Source organism: Myxocyprinus asiaticus, chromosome 14 (genome assembly GCF_019703515.2).
Source record: "Myxocyprinus asiaticus isolate MX2 ecotype Aquarium Trade chromosome 14, UBuf_Myxa_2, whole genome shotgun sequence".
Lineage (NCBI taxonomy): Eukaryota > Metazoa > Chordata > Actinopteri > Cypriniformes > Catostomidae > Myxocyprinus > Myxocyprinus asiaticus.
The window spans coordinates 34524829-34546161 of NC_059357.1; the positions used below are offsets into that span (position 1 = coordinate 34524829).

Sequence of the window (21333 nt, forward strand, 5' to 3'; positions counted from 1 at the left end):
TAATTTTTTAGAACTGTATTCTAATTACCAATTACTAGTTACTTATATTTTGTATTTTAAATACGTAATCCCGTTACATGTATTCCGTTACTCCCCAACCCCGTCCATACATCTCCTTGAGTTATCCAAACGATAAACATCGTAGAACCCCAGAGGCACAGTCAGGAAGGAGCGTCATTCCTTGAGCCAGTCATCGTCATCATCATCATGAGCAGCAGCAGCAGCAGCGCCATTCCGCTCCAAACCGATGGGAGGCGCCATTGTGCGTCAAAATGACACAAGGAAGCTTATATGACTCCGCTCCACAATAATATACCAAAATACAGGGAAACTGTAAGCCGCCCTACCTGTTTAGATGGGATGGCAACTCTAAACAGCGAACGGAGGGCGTTTGCGCACAAGATTAACAGGTAGGTTAACTTTTCAGATTATTAAACAGTAAATGTTTTGTAAAGTTGTTGTCCCAAGCATCGGGATTCACTCGCACGGGACAGATTAGGAGATCCGCCACGAGTTACAGAGAGATTGACCTTTTGTTTAGTTCAAAGCACCGCACTTCGCAACACTGACACTGCATCTAAACTGGCTCTGTTTTACTGTCTTAATAGATAAAGTACTTTGCAATGAAGATATGGTCAATTTATGCTATATATTAAATGATTAAGGCCTCGTGTAAGTGATAAATGTGGATCAATTCAGCGCCATGAACTGTAAAGTGATCACCGATAGTGATATAGGAACTAAGAATGTTGTTTTGAAAGCGGCTACACTTTTAACTATTCAAATAGATATCACTTTGCTTTTCGGGAATGTGCCTATAGGGTCATCCATTTATTTAGTGAAGAAGCTTGCTGCACTGAAAAGTTATGAACGATTACTTAGTCATTAAGATGACTAATGTAGCTAGCCAACTCAAGCGATTGGTCAGTTGCTATTACTGTTTGTCAAAGCAGAAAAACTGGGAAATATTATTTTCCCCTTTATAATATGTCTTTATGCCTGCTCATTAAGAGTTAAAGTTCTTAGACAGGGATCATCTCACTTTTTGCTGAGGATGCATCACTGGATCTTGCACGAAGAAAGACACAAACAGATCAGTATGTCTGTGTGATTTATTGATTGTTTTTATTATTATTTTTTTAATTAATTTTTTTCCAGAGAAATTCAGGCTGTCTTTGTTCGTTATAGACCAGGTTAGAGCAACCCTTATATATGATATAGAGATTAAAATCCCCCCAGCATTCCAATGAAAAAAAGACTATGAAGTCTTGGAATGTGGATGAAAGAAAACAAGCCTGCGGAAAGTGTCCTCAGTGTACACTGTTCCCTTACAAAAGGTACTGTGACTGTACCATGTTACAGACATGATAAAACCAGGGTACTTTGAAATTCCATAGTATTGAATGAGTATTATGTTCATACACCATTGTATTTACATTAGGGGCTGAACAATTTGACAACTAATCTAATTGCAATTATTTAAAAAAATACTGTGATTGCAGTTTGAACTTGCAGTATGATTATTAACATTAAAAACAAAATAGTAAGTGTTTTTTTTGACCAAAGTTAATTCATGGGCAAACATGATCCACTCTCAGTAGAAATACTGTTCATATTTGAGTCCTCTTAACAAGAACCAGACCAAAAAAAAAAAAAAAAAAAAATACAAATTTACATCACCTTCACTTTGTATCTGTTCACTGTGTACCTCTTTTTGTCCATTTTGCGTTTGGGTCTCAGCCCACGTTGCACAATTATTTTTTAGAACCCTATAAAAAGTTATTATAAAGAAATTATTATGGAAGTATATTTTTGTATATTTGTATTATTCTAAAACAGTAGTATATTTATGTAATAATTTACATTTAAACCTTAAAGGAATATTCCGGGTTTAATACAAGTTAAGCTCAGTCAACAGCATTTGTGGCATAATGTTGATTACCACAAAAAAAAAATATTTCGACTTGCCCCTCCTTTTCTTTAAAAAAAAAAAAAAAAGAAGAAAAAAAAAGAAAAAATCTAGTTCCAGTGAGACACTTACAATGAAAGTAAATGGGGTCAATCTGTAAACGTTAAAATACTTACTGTTTCAAAAGTATAGCCACGTAAACAGTACGCATGTTTTCATTATTTTAGTGTGATAAAATCACTTATGACGTAACGCTGTAAACCCTAAAACGACCGTAAAAACGATTAAAATAACTTTACAGCTCAAATAACACATGAGTTTTAACAGAAGAATTAATGTAAGTGTTTTTATAAAATTAATAGCTTCACATTTCTGTTTAAACTCTCCAAAAATTGGGCCCATTCACTTCCATTGTAAGTGTGTGTAAATTTTAAGTCATAATTAATTGTTGTGGTAATCAACATTATGCCACAAATGCAGTCAACTGAGCTTAACTTGTATTTGACACGGGTTATTCCTTTAAGCCTTTATTTTGGTGAAACACCGAAGGAAGACGCTCTTATCCACTCTTCTGTCCACAAAAACCCTGTTTTCTGGGGTTACTTTAAATTTGCATAGTAACTTTTAGCAGCAAAGCTAAATGTGTAATTAGTAAATCTAGAGTGCTATAAATTTTACCTGCTCACGTTATTAGCCGCACACGTGGTTTGAGTATGTGTAAAGGCCGATTTATACTTTTGCATTGAATGCCGTAACCTACGCCATAGCCTGACATGTACCTCTTCAAAAATGTAGTAGCACGTGCGTCGACTACACTTTGTTTCCTGAGACCGCCCCCCAACATAAGAAATTAATTTCTACGAGGTATCGTTGCATTTTCTCTAAGATTATTTTCATCGTATGTATCCACTGATCAGTGATCGTGGCATATTGTATTTGGACTTGTTTCATTTCTGCTGTTTTTATATTCTGTTTATTTCATGAACAACTGAAAATACGACAAAAGGCACAGCTGTTTACAATATATAAACTGTGCTTTTTTTTTTACTTGATATATATCTGGCATTTCGGTGAAACAGTTCTTGTATTTTACTGAAGACCTTCCGTATGATGACATGCGTTGTGTGTAGCTGAAAATGGCAAGCGCCAAGAGGAGAAAATGAGCCGCTGATAGAGAAGCCCCCTGTGTTATTCAGGTCTCCTGTCTGGGAACATTTTCTTTTTGCAGTCAATTACAACAGCGATGTCAACTTTTTTGACCAAAATAGGCACCGTTTGCAGACATTGTATGATGAATCATGTACGCCGATATCACCCGGAGAAAGATAGCACGCGGCGCACACCGAGCCGCAGGTGAACCGAAACTGCACACACCTCCGTTTTTAAGCAGGCACTCAGGGTTAAAGGAATAGTTCACCCAAAAATGAAAATTTGCTGATAATTTACTACCCACCTCTCAGGCCATCCAAGATGTATCTGAGTTTCTTTCTTCATCAAAACAGAATTTAAGACTTTCAGGATTTCATTTCAGGCCTCCTCCTCTAAACAATGCAAGTGAATGTACTCCATTTTTTGACGGTCCAAAATGCATATTTAGGGTGCATCAGAATAATCCACACGTCTCCAGTCGACAAATAAAGTTCTTCTGAATGCAAACGATTGATTATTTTGAGAAACAAAACAATACTTATATACTTTTGAACTACAAATGTTCACTTCCGTACGTCTCTGTGATGCACGCTCATGAGAGGGATGATATAAGCTCGTTGGTAAGGTCACGCGTCACGTGGAGGAGGAGTCAGGAAGCGCGTCAGTGTTTTCAAGAGAAACTTGCACAGACTAAATAAACACTGCGTGAGAGCAGCGCGGTCAAACTAGAGTCCTTTGTGTGAGACTTGACAGTAAAGTGGCATGAAGGTGAGTTATTTATGCAGGCAGTGATGAGTGAGTGAATTGAGTGCAGGTGCGGTGAATTAGAAATCGGGTGATGAGGAGCGGAGCGCTGAGGGAGGTGCAGAGCCCGAGGGAGGCGTGACAATGACAAAGTTTTCACACATACCCGAGTTCGCTGGAAATACAGTACGGGCACAGCCGATGAATTCAGATATCGACCCTTTGTTTCTTTTGATGGTCTGAAATCCTCAGGGGTAAAATGTTCACTGCACACCCTCCAGTATTTGAGAGAATGTAGGGGTGTACTGATATCCAGGTTCAGCACGATAAGCCAGAGCTTCAGTCGCTCATGATCATGTATAGGCAATCGATGAAAAGTTAATATTTTCCCGGTGTGCATTTCCTTTGGGGTTTCTGAAGGTTGAAGCATCCAGGATACACACGCCAAACGACCATTTTGAACAATACACTTATACAAATCTACAGCAAAGACAATTAAACTTTTGTACAGCGCTCCACTTGTAAACAATGACGCACTTTCTGCCTCCTCCACGTGACACGTGACCTTACCAATGAGCTTACATCATCCCTCTCATGAGCGCACGTCACAGAGATGTACGGAAGCGAACATTTGTAGTTGAAAAGTATTGTTTTGTTTCTCAAAATAATCAGTCCGTTTGCATTCAGAAGAACTTTATTTGTCGACTGGAGTCGTGTGGATTAATTTGATGCACCCTAAATATGCATTTTGGACCGTCAAAAAATGGAGTACATTCACTTGCATTGTTTAGAGGAGGAGGCCTGAAATGAAATCCTAAAAGTCTTAAATTCTGTTTTGATGAAGAAAGAAACTCAGATACATATTGGATGGCCTGAGGGTGAGTAAATTATCAGCAAATTTTCATTTTTGGGTGAACTATTCCTTTAATTCAGACATACATGAAACAATAACTAAAACACTTGTGGTGTTCATTGCCATGAAGTTATGTTGCCATACTTCGTTGATGAAGATGTGGGATTTCAGTGTATGATTAAAACACTCGAGCCACGACACGAGCACCCTTCTCGTATCCATATTAATAGCAAAGTTCCTTCTATATGATGTACAGCTTCCGAATGTTGAATATATGTTGAGTTGAGTTTGAAATGCACTGTATGTTGATGCATGTAGCGTAATTGTGCAGGTATTACATTAAAATATTGATTTAGTAATTAGAGTAATTTTTTTTTTTATGGTTCAGGTCCCTAAAGAAAATTAACCATGGTTTTACTATAGTAATATTGAAGTATGAAGTAACTATGACTGCTGTCACTGCTGGTTTTGATACAGTTAGCCATGGTTTTACCACAGTAATACTGTAGTATCCATATAGTAACCATGGTTTTTACTATATAACCATGACAGTAACCATGTTGATTTTGTGGTTACTATTATTTTACTACAAATATCATGATTAAAATATGGTTACTGTAGTAAAACCATGATTTTTATTAAGGACAAACCTGTTGAAGTGTTTGTTACCAAATACAGTATTCTTACTTTGGATTTGGAAGTAATATATATTTTTTCCGAACATAGCAAATACCGAACCATACCGAAACCCTAAAACCATGATACAAACCGAACCGTGAGAAATTTAAACCATTACACCCCTATTAAATACTACATACTTTGAACTTAGTTTTAATGCTTCAATAATTTCATAAATACTTTTAAATCCACAAATTGCATTGCTTATGTTTATTTATCAAATGTACAGTTATTTCATAAATTAAGGCATTTTCTCCCAATACAATAGCATTTTTGGCTGTATACTCACAAAACAACGCAAACACATTAATGCAGAACTACGCGTTGCCACTACGCGCCCTATGTCGTAGATTCGACGTAGAAGTACAAACCGGCCTTAACATTACAGAGAACAGAGCTGCGCACATACAGTAAGTGCAGCGAGCAGCAAGTGCAGACTATTTATTTATTTATTTAAATCAATCGAAAACCTTTGCGGTTTGATCGTCACACTACGTCATATCATAATTTCGATTTTATTTTGCTTAATCGTTCAGCCTTCCATTATGGTACTTCAAAGAATTCACTTCCAGTGAAAAGTTTGGACACACCTTACTGAATGTATGTTTCTCACTGTCTTAAAGACTTTTTGATCCAAAGGCATAAGCTTTAATACTTGCAATTAGTTTCTTAGACAAATGTAAGTGTAATGTAGTAGTATAAATCAAGAAGTTGGTTGAGAGAATGCTGAGTCTGAAATATGAGTTTTGTTTTTATTAGCTTTCATTGGTCACATCTTAATTCCTATAGAAAGTCCTGTCCAAATATGTCCCATGTCCAAATAAAATGTCCAAAAAAGAAGTGTTTATCATGGTAAAACCATGTTCAAAAACCATGGCAATTTCTTGGTGCTCTGGAACTTTTTTCTGTGTTGTTGCACAGTCTCAGCCTTGTATTGCAAATTTTCCAGATGACACTGTGTTTTTTTATCCCCATTTCATGCCCTACAGGCATGGAACATTGGTGCACTGGCTTATGTTTCATGCAGCTATTATCTTCTTTTTCGTGGTCCTCCCTGTCTTCCCTTCCTCCCTTTCATTGCAGGATATAGGAAAGGGTGGTGTGCTCCATTCCGTCTATTGCTTTTAGAGCAGACAAGTTTTCCCCTTTCCTTTTGAAGCAGGAAATGGGAATCCATGCATTCCTATAACCATGTTTTCTGTGCTGTAGCATTATTTTACAAGCTTGCACAACCTGAAGGTCACTCATTAGCGTGCATTTGTGAACACATTTCAGTCTCATTGCCACTCAGTGTAAAATAAACAGAACAGTATCATTCCAGCTTGCCGATACTGGCCTGTTAGGCCTTGAGTTTGTCTTAGGAGTTTTTTTTGCAATCTCAGGAAATGGTTACACATTGAAGTAGCTTGACCCTTGGGAAGGGGCCACATCTCTTTGTTAGGACTGCATCAGGCTTGTTTAAGTGATGGGCCTGATTGTGTAGTTTGAAGGTTTTTGTTATTAGTGCCAAGTCTGGATTTGTGCTTGGAAATAGAATGGAGCAGTAGTTAAATAGAATGAAGAAAATGTGGGTGGTGCTTGCCTGTGCTAAACTTGCCTTCACAATGCTAGGGTGTTGTAGGGTGTGGCCAGGGAGTAAGTAACCATGCTGTTACTTAGGTGTTCTGAGTTATAATTTGAAAGGCTTATGTGTGACATTACCAATCTTCAATAAAGGCCCTTTCCCACCTACAGTCCCAGTACTTCTCCCTTAGTGACTTTCTAGATGAGAACACCCGAGGAGACTTTTCCAGTTTTGCGTTCCAACTCACAGAAGTACCCTCCTAGTGACGTCATCTAGTATCAACCGTTTTTCTTCTGACATGGTTGGAACACCCGATTAAATAGCTACAAAGAAATCAACAACACTGAAAGCAACAACAACAACGGAGGATGTCTCGATCAGAGTTACAATTTTGTTAGGGCTGTTTTACACAAGCTTTGGCTGCATTTGAAAATGTAGGCAGCTGCCTAATCAGTTAATGGTTTACATGACAGTGTTTTTGGATGAATGGAACTGTAAAGGAAACTGGTCTCTGAACAGTTTAAAAAAAAAAACAAACACCTTATTTCATCCTACTTCAGCCCCCGAAGGCAGCATTTTCCCTTTTTCGGATGCAGTCCGTGTCTTCATGTTGCAGTTTAAACTGGGCGCCATTGTCATGCAAGTGATGCTGCGTCCCGAAGACTAACACGCAGCACGTGCTGAATATAGTGGACAACATGTTGAAAGAACTATAAACCTATTTATCAGCACAATCTTTTACAATAAAGGCTTTGACTCAACATAAATTACTGTACTGAAATACTCACTCATTGACTTAAAAAAGACGTCTTGATTCAAGTTACCACACAGTAACAGGCATGCAATACTTTCCTCATGTAAACTAAATTTCATGACGGTTTAGTGTATAATTGTTTATTTACCCACTCTTGATAAACATCTGATTATTTATATCCATCATCCCAGCAAAAATTAGATGTAGTAATCGAGAAATCACTTTAATTTCTGTATAGTCACACAGTACAAACAGTACAGATGCGATGAAAACTCAAAGTGTGTCTCCTGATGAAGTCACACACACACACACACACAAACACACACACGTGAAACGGCTGATCCTCTTTGGATACTTTGTTGGTTTTATTTTATTTCTCATAAGGGAATTGTAAAATTAGTCCAATCCTCTGAGTAGCATGCTAGCGGCTAGTTATTTACAAATGTCGGCTGTGGACTGCTCTCCTTTTTCAATGCTTTGTGCATCATAGGTTTTTGACCAATCACAGGCTGCAGCACCTCCCACAGTCACCTTAGCCATTATACGCCCTCAAAGTACCTACTCCAGAGTAGGAGCTAAAAATTCCCCTAAAACAGTTTCGAGGAACTACAGTTCCTTTGGTGCGAAAGCGACGAAAAGTACTAGTCCTTGGAAGAAATACCTAAAATGAGCTTTAGTATGGCCAGTGGGAAAGGGCATTAAGCTGCACGATATGAGGAATAGTTCATGTCTGTAGCATAAATGGGGTGGCATGAGTTCAATGTTTGTTTAATCTTAGGATGTTGTGGGTGGTTGCCAGGATGTTAATATGTTGCTAGTCTCACTTAGCAAGACCTATGACTATAGCAAAGGTCTGGGCTCTATAGAAGCGTCAGTTGGCCAAGAACTGCCCATAAGACAGGAAAAGCCTTCTAACTGACATATTAAGCGATCAAATACAGCCGGTTTTGTCATTATGGGGTGTTTAGGGGCAGGGTTATCAGAGATATGTCATACTATAATAAAAGTCCGACATGGGGAAAACAAATAATTGATATAATGGCACGCGTGTCTCTGCGAGGAATTGCACAGAAATCACACGGTAGAATAGCGGAAAATGTGTAGAGAGAGTGTAGAAAACCTCATTAAAGAGTATTTAACAGACATAACTAAGTGAACAAAGCAGAAAATGCAGCATTGCTCGTGGATATCCACTTTACTTGCTGCTACATGCGTCAAACAAAACTAATATCTTTAAAAGATTTGATGTCAATAACCTGTTAAACTTGAGCAAATTCTGTGATTATTTCATCCTCAAAAGTGCTCATTCTTTCAACACGGAACCTTGTGAACAAAACTCGGCTTCCAGGCAGACTGATAAAAAGTCCTGTGTGCTTCTACTCGCGTAGTTCAATCGAAACAGCCAATCAGATTTCTGCTAAGTTGATCAATAAATCTTTTTCCAGTTTTGTGTTCTATGTGCATCAGACAGTTGGAGAACGGACTGTGGGCGGTCTGTGGGTGTGCCATCTGAGACTGAGACTAAAGGCCCTGACACACCAAGCCGATGGTCGGCCAATGTCGGGCCGTCGGTGAACATCTGTTGGGTTAGTTTTTGCGGTGTGTTCCACACCGTCGGCTGAAGACGGTCCCCATCTGCTTTTTTCAGCCGATTGAGCATGTTGAATCGGCGGCGGAGCTCGTCGGTGAGTCGGATCATTCTGATTGGCTGTTCAGCTTAGCGAACCAGTGCACGAGAAGAAAAACGGAAGTGACGAAGGAAGCAAACGACAAGTCAAGAGGGAGCCCCTTGTGCCTGTCTCTGGAGAATCCATTATTTCACCCATTTAGTGCGATTTCTCCATATTTTTCACGTCCGCTTCTTCCTTTCTTCTTCCACAAGCAAAAGACCAAGGGCTGACAACGCCAGTGCTATTTGCAACTTATCAGACATTTCCGATATATCACAAATCCGTCTGTGGTGAGCGAGATTTGTGTGAAAATGGTAAGCAAGCGCTTCTTTGTTTATGTTTTGTATCCCAGCAGTCACTAGCTCTTCCGGTTTCCCGTTTTGAATAACGAATACAGACTATTTCCACCTGCTGGTACAAAAGTTATTTCCTCTCACGCAGGTGCAGAACGGACGTGCTAGTTGGCCGTCGGGTGTCGTCTTTGCGGTGTGTTCAAGAGCAACGTTTTGACCCAGACGCAGGCGACGTGAGCCGACCCCACAGACTGCTTTAGTCGGCGCTAGTTCTTTGACGTCGGTTTGGTGTGTCACGGCCTTAAAGGCCTTTACACGCGGGACGGCAAAAGCGACAAAAACTGCCGCTTTCTCTCGTAGTGGAAGCGTTTTGTGCAGTCAAGGTGGGGCTCACGTCGTGGTTTCAGTGGTGGTCGTTGCCATAGTTACAATCTACACGCACACCAACAGCAGCAGCAGACTTGCATGTATGTGAGAGAAATATTCGGCACATATTTTACCTTGAGGAGTGCCCTGGCAACACTGTGTTGTATAATTTAGCTAGATGCAGTTTTAAAACAAACAGATTTTAAACTGGGCTCACATTGTTTCTTTAACTATGTAAATAGTTCATAAAGTAGTTATATCAAATCATTATTTGTTCAGTTAAGTCATAATCAGTTGAGAATATGAAACATGAGATAAAACATGATGATAAATGAATGATAAATTAAAAATGGCATTTGTGTTTATTGTTGATTTGTGTATGTCTTACAGGCTTACAAGAGAACCTGATGCATTATTTTGCTCACCATAATCATGTATTGTTTGTTATTTATAATTTCATTAGAATTGAGTAAAATACTTTGTGTAAGGTTTGACTAGCATGGACTTCATGACACCCACTGAGTTCTGTTAATTTCCTTTTTTTTATAGTTACATTTAATTTTGCACTTTATTGTACCTTGCAAACCAACTCGCGCACTCACAAGCTCCCAAGTGCTGGCTTTTTTAAAACTCTACGAGATTTTTGAGGCATAATATAACTCGGGGGAAATTCCTCTTCTATGTTTTCAGCAGTCTGCTATGAGCTCAGTAAAAAAACAAATTATGATTGGCCGTGACTAAAGCATTCACTTATTGGCTAAGCTAGACGCAGCTGCTGCAGCCACTCAGAGAAAGATAAAAGGTGTGTTCAACTTCATGCAGCACTGTGTAGACCGATCGGCGCTGGACTTGAAGCAGTGTATGTTGGTTAGAATTTTTGTCCGACTTGAGACGGTGCCATCGCCATGTGGTATACCATCAAAGTACCGTGAGAGTGATTCGAGAGCAGTTGTTTCAGAAAAGCTGCACAATCTCTGATGACGACACAGCTCATTCAAGATTGGCCAGACAAAAACGTGACAACGGGTACACGTGTTTCTTGGGCTGCTTTCACAATTGCATACTTCATATACTACTCTTACTACTTCTGCTATGTCAGTCTATGGCAGAAATAACAGTATGGTAGTATGCTGTCAACATGATGTTTATTCTGACACCTCCAGTTCTGCAAAAACTCTTACAAATCTGTTTTTATAACAATACATCATGTTATGTTTGTCATAATATTATGTTTATTCATTAAAAACATTCAAAATGATTACAAATACTGACTCCTTTATTGATGTTAAAATAATACAGGCTTTTATTGGACTTCAAGCCAATTATTCAGGGGGGCCTGGGTAGATCAGCGAGTAAAGACGCTGACTACCATCCCTGGAATCCCAGGGCGTGCTGAGTGACTCCAGCCAGGTCTCCTAAGCAACCAAATTGGCCCAGTTGCTAGGGAGGGTAGAGCCACATGGGGTAACGTCCTCGTGGTCGCTATAATGTGGTTCTCGCTTTCTGTGGGGCGCGTGGTGAGTTGTGCGTGGATGCTGCGGTGGATGGCGTGAAGCCTTCAAACACACTATGTCTCCGTTGAGCAATGCTCAACAAGCCATGTGATAAGATGCGTGGGTTGACGGTCTCAGACGTGGAGGCAGCTGAGATTTGTCTTCCGCCACCTGGATTGAGGCGAGTCACTACGCCACCACGAGGACTTAGAGCGCATTGGGAATTGGGCATTCCAATTGAAATGAATTATTTATTCAACTGAATAATTTTTCTGATTATTTTGTGTAAAATTCAAGCATCTGTCTATCTGAATTCCATTTCATCTGCAAACATTGCATTATCTTCCGTGATTGGTGTGGGTTCAGCAGGTGACGGGAAGAGCAATGTGTCTGGCTTGGCTGCTCTCTTTTGAACTGCAACCGGCAAATCTCGGCGATTGGTAAATCGAGATGCAGTTGAAGTCGAACACACCTTAAAATAATTGATCTCTCGTGGTGCCTGCCACGAAGAGCTTTGCACGTGAAAGCGGCAGGATTTTGGATGTACGAGCACCACTTGCGTGCCACTAGCAAAACCGTCTGCGATTTGCCGCTTTCCGCATGCCTCTCATTGAAAATGAACTGGACACTTGCGCTTGCCGCATTCAGTGTGTAAGGGCCTTAATATGTAGCCTAGTTGCTAAGTTTCTTCTAAAAGAGGTTTTAGCACAATACTATTATGCATCACATTTGATAAATTAGACTTTAAAAATCATTATCCTCCTGAGGCCCAGCAATTCATTTTTGTGTAGGACATTTGTTATTTAAGTTTTACCCATACATGCTACATTGGTAAATCTTGGGGTATTATCAGAGGACTCCCTGGGCTTTTCAGAGTTTGGCCATGACAACTTTCTCTCCTTGGTCTATAAATATGGACTGAAATGTATCGTAGTTCAATTCAGCACATCAAATACAACATTAATAAAATATAATTTTTTAATAAACAATTTTTATCATATGTATTTTATGCAACAAACTCTATAGTGACATTTAAAAAAGGGAAATTGTAAAACTTTTTTTCGCTGGGTTTCAGGAACTTATGGTAAGATGACATCATAATAGTTTGTAATGTAAAATAATGAGATCTTTAATGACAGAGCAGGCTGCATATATGAAAATACACAGAAATATTAGTTCACAATTCAATATATCTTATAAAATGTATATGTCAGAATTTTAAAAGCTATGTGATTTTTTTATTTTTTATTTATTTTTTATTTTTTTGTGGTTGGCATGAATTGAATGTAATGGTGATTGAGAGAGATGCCTCAAAAGTCTGTTGTATCATATTTGATACATGCATTTCAAAGGGGGTTTTTCAATAAAATAATATAAAAAATTTAAAAAGTTGCTTATATTAAGCAAATAATATTTTTAAAATATCAGTAACAATATAATCATTACTGTCAATTTTACTTTATTAAAATAAGCTGTAATTTATCTCAACATAAGAGTAATTTTTCACACAAGTCCACCACCATTTTAAATAGATCGATATAAACTTTTAAACCACTTTTTTTCACAGATAACCACTAGATGGTGCCATAAACATGTTACACTTCCATACCATAGGTTGTTTGGCTCATCAGCTTGAACAGAGATTGAAACAGGAGCCATCAAACATTGTGTATCGTATTTGATACAAATGGCTTTATAGGGTTAAGTATCATTCATGTCCATTGCACAAACAGTGCTGGATGAGTTACACACTGAAGTTAAATGGTTTGTTAGGGGTTTGTTCAAATCCTTAACCCAAAATATGAGCAATAGTTATTGTGATACTTGCCTTAGCAAAGCAAATGCCACTAATAATGGGGAGTGTGTGCTTTGAAGGAATCAGGAGCATTTACATGTGTGTGTGTGTGTGTGTGTGTGTGTGAGAGAGAGAGAGAGAGAGAGAGAGAGAGAGAGTATGCATGTTTTGTGTGAGAGCGAAGCAGTTGGAGATTGTTAGGGAGCAGCTGCAGGCTGTGTGTCTGAGTGGATGAGAGGTTACTGGGTTATTGGGCTTTGTTGAGCACTAAAGACTCTCATTTGCTTTTAGTTCAAGCTGTGGCATCCTCGCTGCTTTCTGCCAGAGGCTCAGCATCTCTTCAAACATTCTGAGTTTGATCGTCCCCATCTAAGCAGCTGCTGTCTGCCACTGTGTCACTCAGATACAAACCCGTATCTCTGACTGTGTGGCTGATATGTTGAAATCTGTGCTGGTTGTGTAGTTACAGATAACATGTAATCTGTATTATGTAATCAGATTACAAAATTCAAGTACTCGTAATCAAAATGTAACTGTAATGTAATAATATATGATTGCATGTTAATAAAGCATAGGCAGTAAATTGTTCATATTTTAGTATCCCTCTAATAAGGGCTGCACGACTATGGTGAAATCATAATTGCTGATTATTTCCTTTGATATTGTAATTGCGATTATTCTTTTTGATTCATAAGATTTACATTAAAATACTTATTTTGTGTGGGGAAGTTGCATGCCATATTCTTTATGTAGGCTATGCATCAAAACAACTTGAGGACTGTGTTCCTGAAAGCTTTAATATTTGAACTGCATGAAAAACAAATAGTGTTTTTCACATTTTGAATAATTTGTACACAGTATAATTAAGAGTGAGCATTACTGATAGGCCTTAAGACTAATTTAAATGCGATTTACCTTTGCATTCATGCGCACAATGGCCCAAAAAATATGTTGTAAATAGAACATTTTGGCTCAATGGGAGTAGACCTAAATGGAATGCTGTAATTGACACTTTTCACGATTATATAATTGCGACATCTGTAATTCTAATCTTGATTTTTTTTTTCCATTAATTGTGCAGCCCTACTTCTAATTATTATTCCTCTAATCCCTCCAATTATTTAATATAAAAAAATAAAATAATTCTAAAGCAGCCCACAACTGACATGGAGTGGAGTTGCACACACAGACTTGATACTAGCCACCAGAAATAATTACACTGAAGATGAAGCATTAACCCGCACATAAATGCAGAACCGATTGCATTAGTGCGGTAAAGTTTAGTTTAGTTTCGCTAATTGTTTTTGGCTTCAAAGATGTAAATAAATGTGTTTTTCCGACAACTTTTGAGATTTTTGTATTTTGTGACATTGATTCACAAATATAACTGGTCTAATCTGTTACCACACATTGGTAGGATTTGTAATTCAAAAATTGCCAGAGTAAGAACATTTTAAGTGCCTTTTTTATTTCACTCAGAAACAGCCACTTGCGAGTAAAACACACACAAGAAATCAAATAAATTGTCATATTTTGATCCATTAAGTGAGTTTTCTTTAATTTTTAACTTCACAATTTAGCAGGTACAGTCTTATCCTACTCAAATCCATGTGACCGCAAATAAACAAGAATTAGGTCAGAAGTAATCCAGAAGCAATTAGATTAGATTACTGTGAAAATGTAATACAATGGATTACATTACTGATTACAATTTTAGTCATGTAATTTGTATTTAGTACCAGATTACAATTCAGAAGTAATCTATCCAGAACTGGTTGATCATCTTTGAGATCATCTTTGTAGTTTGCTGGTGAGCTCCTGATGTGGTTATAAGAATCAAGTACAGGGTAATACAATAAGAGTGGTATATTTCTGTATGTGTGTGTGTTATGTATCTGAACTATTGGCACAACGGGCCTGCAGAAAAAATCCTTATTGTTGAGCCCTGAAGTAAATATAATTCTATCAGGAAGACTCGCAGACTTGAGTGAAATTTAAGATTACATTTATTTGACGAATATAAAACAGAAATGTAATGTCTCTCTTTGGAGTAAGCCCCGTCTGGCGGTCCGAAGAATTTGTACTCCGAACCGTCATATCCTGCCGGAGATAGGAGGCAGGGGCGAGGAGCCTACCCCCGTGCAGTACGGGACTCAACTCGTGGTGGTGGGGTGGTGGAGGTTGCCATGTTAGCACACTGAAACAACAGTGTGACAGATTGTGAGCAGACTTATAAAGAAATGGCTTACATGTGATTGGCTAGGAGTTGCCTAGCTAATGGTGCGATGATGTACAACTGCTAGTCTTCCTGCTAGAACTACACTGCGCTTACATTTCTCGCTGATTCTCTCTTTTTTTCCCTTTTTTTTCTCACAGGACAGTAGCGTCTGAGGTCAGGAAGCAGGTTTCCCGAGACTATGGCTCTCCACAGCTCTCTAAAAAACGGGCTGGAGTTCATCAGATGGTTAGTGTGGTTAGTTTATTTATGTAAATTTCTGTTTGTCCTCACAGAATTCTGCAGGAATCCTGACAGGTCTCGGGTAAGGAGGATGAGGGTGTAATTTAAAGGTTTACAGAATGTTTGCTTTGAAAACAAACCTGGATGATTATACTGACTTAAATCTGATATTGTAAATCATGTATTGAGTAGTCTTTCTCACCTGGAATTCAGCAGGACTATTTACAATTAAATATTTATAAAATGTTTTCTCCAGTAGGATTCGCAGTAAAATGAGATTATTGACTGGGTGTACTAGTGGGGTTCAAAAGTCTGAGATGATTCTGAACAAAAGCTTTAAAGGGATAGTTCACCCAAAAATGAAAATTCTCTCATCATTTACTCACCATCATGCCATCCCAGATGTGTATGATTTTCTTTCTTCAGCAGAACACAACTGAAGAAAAATAGAATAATATCTTCCATACAATGCAAGTGGATGGTAATACGACCTTTAAATCTCCAAAAAAGAGTCATCCATACAACATCATCCATACAACTCCACTGGTTAAATGAATGTCTTCTGAAGTGAAACGATTGCTTTTGCTGCAAAAAAGATCAATATTTAAGTACTTTTTAACTATAAATCGTTGCTTCCGTCAGCAGCCGTATGCGCATTCACGAGAAGGTGGAGTTCACGCAGTCTTGCATGTTAAGGATTTAATCTCATGTTTTTCTTTCGGTTCAGACTTCCAGGATGAGCACACAAATGGCCCATTGCGAGTAAACAAACAGATACAAATACAGATCTAAACCAACGATGCTTCTGTACAGCATTCCTCCTACTCAGTTGTAAACAGTGCTGCTCTTCCGGGTGTCGCACATGCGTCTGTTCTCGTGTGAACATGCCAACACGATTACGTCACGCGCGTACTGCTGCTGAAAGGAAGCGATGATTTATAGTGAAAAGGTACTTAAATATTGATCTTTTTCGCAGTAAAAGCTATTGTTTCGCTTTAGAAGACATTCATTTAACCAGTGGAGTCATAAAGATGACGTTTATGCTGACTGTCTGTGATTTTTGGAGCTTCAAACGTTGGATAACCAACCACTTGCACTTTAAGGACCTACTGAGCTAAGATATTTCTCTATATTTCTTCAAATGTGTTCTGCTGATTAAAGAAAGTCATACACATCTGGGATGGCATGAGAGTAAGTAAATGATGAGAGAATTTTCATTTTTGGGTGAATGAACCCTTTAAACAATGAAAAGTTTGACGATGCTGTTGCCTGTCCAGCCCTAGGAGGTCTAGGTACTGCCCCTACTGACTGCGGAACACAAAAGCATCAAGGCTTATAACAGTATGTAGGGGAGCATGATTAATTGCGTACATTTTAAACCCGTTATTTTTCATAGAATTAATCACACTCACTAAATTAACGCTTTAAATGGACAGCCCTACATATAATCTGTAATTAAATTTTTTTATTTAATGAAAAAAGCTAAATAGAAGCATTTTCACTAGTGGTTTCCAACTTTTGGACCCCACTGTAAGTGGTTATAGTATAGATAGGAGTGGAAAGGGGAAGTGGAAATGACCACAAACCGCAATCACTTCCCTTTCTCTTCCCCTAATATGCACACTGACTCACTGTGAGCAAGGTTATTTTTAAGTTTTCTCTGTACCCTTTTCATATATGAAGTGTTGGAAGCTACTGTGAATCTTACTTTCCAAGCCTCTCTTAATTTAAAGTAGTTAAGCTACAGTCAAGCTACACTTTTGAAAAAGTATTAGCTATATTAAATGCTACTAACAGCAAGTAGCAAAATACACTGCAGGTTTATAAGACAAAATTAAAGTTTTGCTGCTTTTAGTCCATGTCTGTTAGTTTAAGTTCATCTACGTATGTGACAATGCACTTCTAAACGTCGTCAAAATTAGTTTTCAGAAGACAGAAAAATATATGACTCACAACTTACAGCATTAATTTTTCCAAACAAATGCTTTCTAGTAGAGATGCACTGAAATTAATATTCTTGTCCGAAACCGAAAATTCTGGACACACTGGGCCGAAAACTGAAACTTAAAATGATTATATTAAATTAGCCTTTGTTTGGAATAATTAAATTCGAAATGTTATTATTAAGGATGCATTGATACCACTTTTTCTATAACTACACAAGATCTCGCTGCTTAGATTAAATTTAATTAAACCAGTGTTTCTGTTACCAGATTTTACATTTATTGTTTCTGCCAAAAGTTTGTTCTTTTTTCTCTTTCGACCAAAAACCTAAAATAGTAAATATAGAAACATTTCTGCAGCCAAATTCCAGTACGTGCCTACTTTCTAGAATGAGAATGCACCCTCCCCCTACATCTGATCAGTGCACATGGCTGTGTTCTCACCATCGCAGATGATTTGGACTCAGTATTGTGATCGGTCAAGGAAAACTGCGTTCGTCAAGGTCACTTCACGGTGACTTTAAAGGGGTCAGGTCAGAAAAGAACTTTTTTTTTTTTAAGATGAGTTCTTTGTTCTGTGAAAAACACTGTAACTTTCAGAACTCAGCTTCCTCCTCAGTGAAAATGGAGGACCATTTAGTAAAACTTAAGCTGCAAATATGACTCGTTCTGTACTTCTGCAACTTTCTGACATCAGATGGGTGAAATCCATTAGAACCCAAGCACACATGACTGCAAAAACTGACAGTTTAATTCTGAGTCAGAGAGAGGATGGAAAATAGATTTTTAGGAAAATTATTTTTGTCTTCGGTGCAAAAACTTGACAAAAGTGATATAATGACATTAAATATATAATATGTAATTTCTCAGATACATAAAGTTACACACGTGTATTTAGGCATTTTATTGGAGTTTTCTGAGAGACAGGTCTGGTGCTGATCCTGTGGTGACCTGTACACCCTTGTAGGTTCCTCTGACAGAGGTGGTGGAGCCAGTGGACTATGAGGAGTATGTTAGCGGTCATCCAACAGGAGCAGAGCCCGGACCCCTCAGACAGCTGCTGGAGTTCCCCACTGATGACCTGGAGCTGGTGCTGCAGGAGAGAGAGTGTGCTACTATAGAGCCAGCTGTGCCAGAGGAGGAGTGAGTCACTTAAAATCGCACACACATACAGTGTCACAGTGTAATGAACCATGCCTTTCCTTGCGCCCTCATTGGTAATCACGTAATTTGATCATCTTGGAAAAGCCGTGCTGTGCTGCCTGTAAGTGTATTGAAAGAATCTGGGAGTCTGACGTTATCTTTTCTGTGCTCACTATTGCACTGTTGTAGTTCGCTGGACCCCAGAGTGAGGGATGCCCTGGGGGTCTACACCGACGACTGGCTCATCATTCAAAGGAAGTGAGTATTCTGCCTCAAACATGAACTTTGACAGTGACATACATGTATGTCATGGTGGTTTACTAGAGGACTAGGTGTTTAAAAAGTATACATATGCTGCATTGTGGTCTCTCAGGTATCAGCGATACAGCACGACACAGACACCACACAATTCTGAGCGGCAGCGGGAAAAGCAGAAAGGGCTTGTCAAGCAAACCTTTGAGCTGGATGAAGCTGCCATTGATCGACAGGATGAGCAGGTAACTGTCTCTGATGAATAATGTGGTGAATCAGTGGCCAGCATTAAACACACTCTTAGAATCTCTCAAGTAGACTGTACATTGAGCTGTGGTGCTCATGTGGCTGACGTGAGTTCGATTCTGGCTTGCAGCATTTCCCGATCCCGTTCCCCTTCTTCTCCCAATCATTCTTAATCATATTTAAAAAAAAAAAAAAAAAAAAAATCTCAAGTGGCTGGCCAAACTGCTGTGCATATGAAACAGATGGGGGTTTAAAACGGCCTGTATTTTGTCCTGAAATAAAATACACATAAAAAAAAGGGAAACAGAAATTGCCTAGATAAATGCTTTATCATTATGGTCATAATAAAATAATGTTTTATATAGATATATATATAAAATAAACAATGTTATAAGTAAAACTGATTAAAAAAAATCTCATTGTAAAAGAATAATATTTTTTTTGAATAAAAGAAAGAATATTATATAATTTAAACTGATAAAGATTTCTAGGAAAAATTATCTTCGTTATGTTCATTGTGTATATATATATATATATATATATATATATATATATATATATATATATATATATATATATATATATATATATTTTATTTGTTATTTTTTATTATTATTATTTTATAAAAAGATTGTTAAAATGGAAACTGATAAAATACCTTGGATAAATAGTCTTTTTTATGGTCATTGTGAAATAATAATGTTCTTAATTTGTAATAAAATAAAATATAAAGAATCTTAAAATGGTGGTTCTACGGTCATGGAAAACCTGTAGATATCATGGATTGTGAATTGTGATTTCCAGGCCTGGAAAAGTCATGGACATTTCTGTAGTCAATATAGTTTTTTCTAGCTATGCACATCTTTAAAATATTTTTAATGGGCTTGAAATTACTCCTTGTGGGTTTCTAAATATCCTTGGAAAAGTCATGGAAGTTCATTGGGTCAAATGGTGTGGGAGAAGTTGCACAGATAAATAGTCATTATTGTGGTAATTGTAAAAGAATAATGTTTTAACTTGTTTTGAAAGGTAACGTCATAATCTTAAATTTTGTCTGTGACAGGATGACTCAAAGAGGCACTCTGTGTCGCTGGATGACACGCCACGGGGGAGCTGGGCCTCCAGTATATTTGACCTGAAAAACTCCACTCCTGATGCGCTGCTGCCCTCCGTGTTGGAACGGACAGCAGCAGAGGATATGGACCGTCGCAACGCAGAGAACCGCCTGCAGGGCCGCCATACTGATCTGTTGGGGCTTTACCCTGCACCAGATGAGGTCTGAAGTAATTCATGACAGAGAGAAAAAGTTGATAACAATGGTGAAAGCAAGTAAGAGACAGAGAGAAGGAAAGGAAGAAAAAGTCCTCTATGCAGGCCTAAACTGCCTGTCATGAGTTTGGACACGCCTACTCTGCTTTATTATGACTATTTTTCACAATTTAGGATAATAGGAATCAAAAGGTTTTTAAGATCATGAGAAACAAATTCAATCAAGTGTGCCCAAGCTTTTTACTGCAAGTGTGGGAGACGATGAGTAACACTTGAGGTTTTCATGTAGGAGAGCTGTCAAACGCTGAATTTCAAAAGCATAGACGTCTCCTATGATCCATCATTGATTTTGTTTGAACTTTCTTACATGGCATGTGCTTTGTCTTTCCTCCCTCTCCTCCGCATTGTTAATGCTCGACTCTCGCATTATGTCTGTGTACACATTGTTTCTGCTGACTGAGCAAACGTTGCCATGGCATTGACTGAGCTGTCGCCATAAAGACAGTGCTGTGTGTTTGCCAGGACGAGGCCGTGGAGAGATGTTCCATCCCAGAGGTGCCCAAAGAGCACACCGGCCAGAGGATCATGGTCAAGTGTTTGTCGCTCAAGTAAGTCTCTCAACTATCCTTGAATTGATAACCGCATTCATTCATTGTGATGTACTGTAAAACACCCTCTTTAATACACATTCACACTGAACAGCTAAACCAGATGCAATATTTTCTGAGTTGTGCTTTGCCTTGTGGTTGTTCCC

The 21333-nt window shown here is 38.3% G+C and overlaps 1 protein-coding gene across 4 annotated transcripts in view; it reads left to right on the forward strand.

The window, feature by feature from the left end:
- The first annotated feature begins 276 nt into the window (after positions 1 to 276).
- The window catches only part of LOC127452086 (dedicator of cytokinesis protein 6-like), a 90726-nt gene continuing 69669 nt past the window's right edge, over positions 277 to 21333 (forward strand). For all 4 annotated transcript variants that reach the window (XM_051717261.1, XM_051717262.1, XM_051717263.1 and 1 more), the window contains exons 1-7: positions 277 to 410; positions 15645 to 15732; positions 18637 to 18812; positions 19002 to 19070; positions 19186 to 19309; positions 20374 to 20586; positions 21102 to 21187. In XM_051717261.1, coding sequence (XP_051573221.1) covers positions 292 to 410; positions 15645 to 15732; positions 18637 to 18812; positions 19002 to 19070; positions 19186 to 19309; positions 20374 to 20586; positions 21102 to 21187 — 875 coding nt within the window. In that variant the 5' untranslated portion in view covers positions 277 to 291. The remainder of the gene's footprint in view (positions 411 to 15644; positions 15733 to 18636; positions 18813 to 19001; positions 19071 to 19185; positions 19310 to 20373; positions 20587 to 21101; positions 21188 to 21333) is intronic.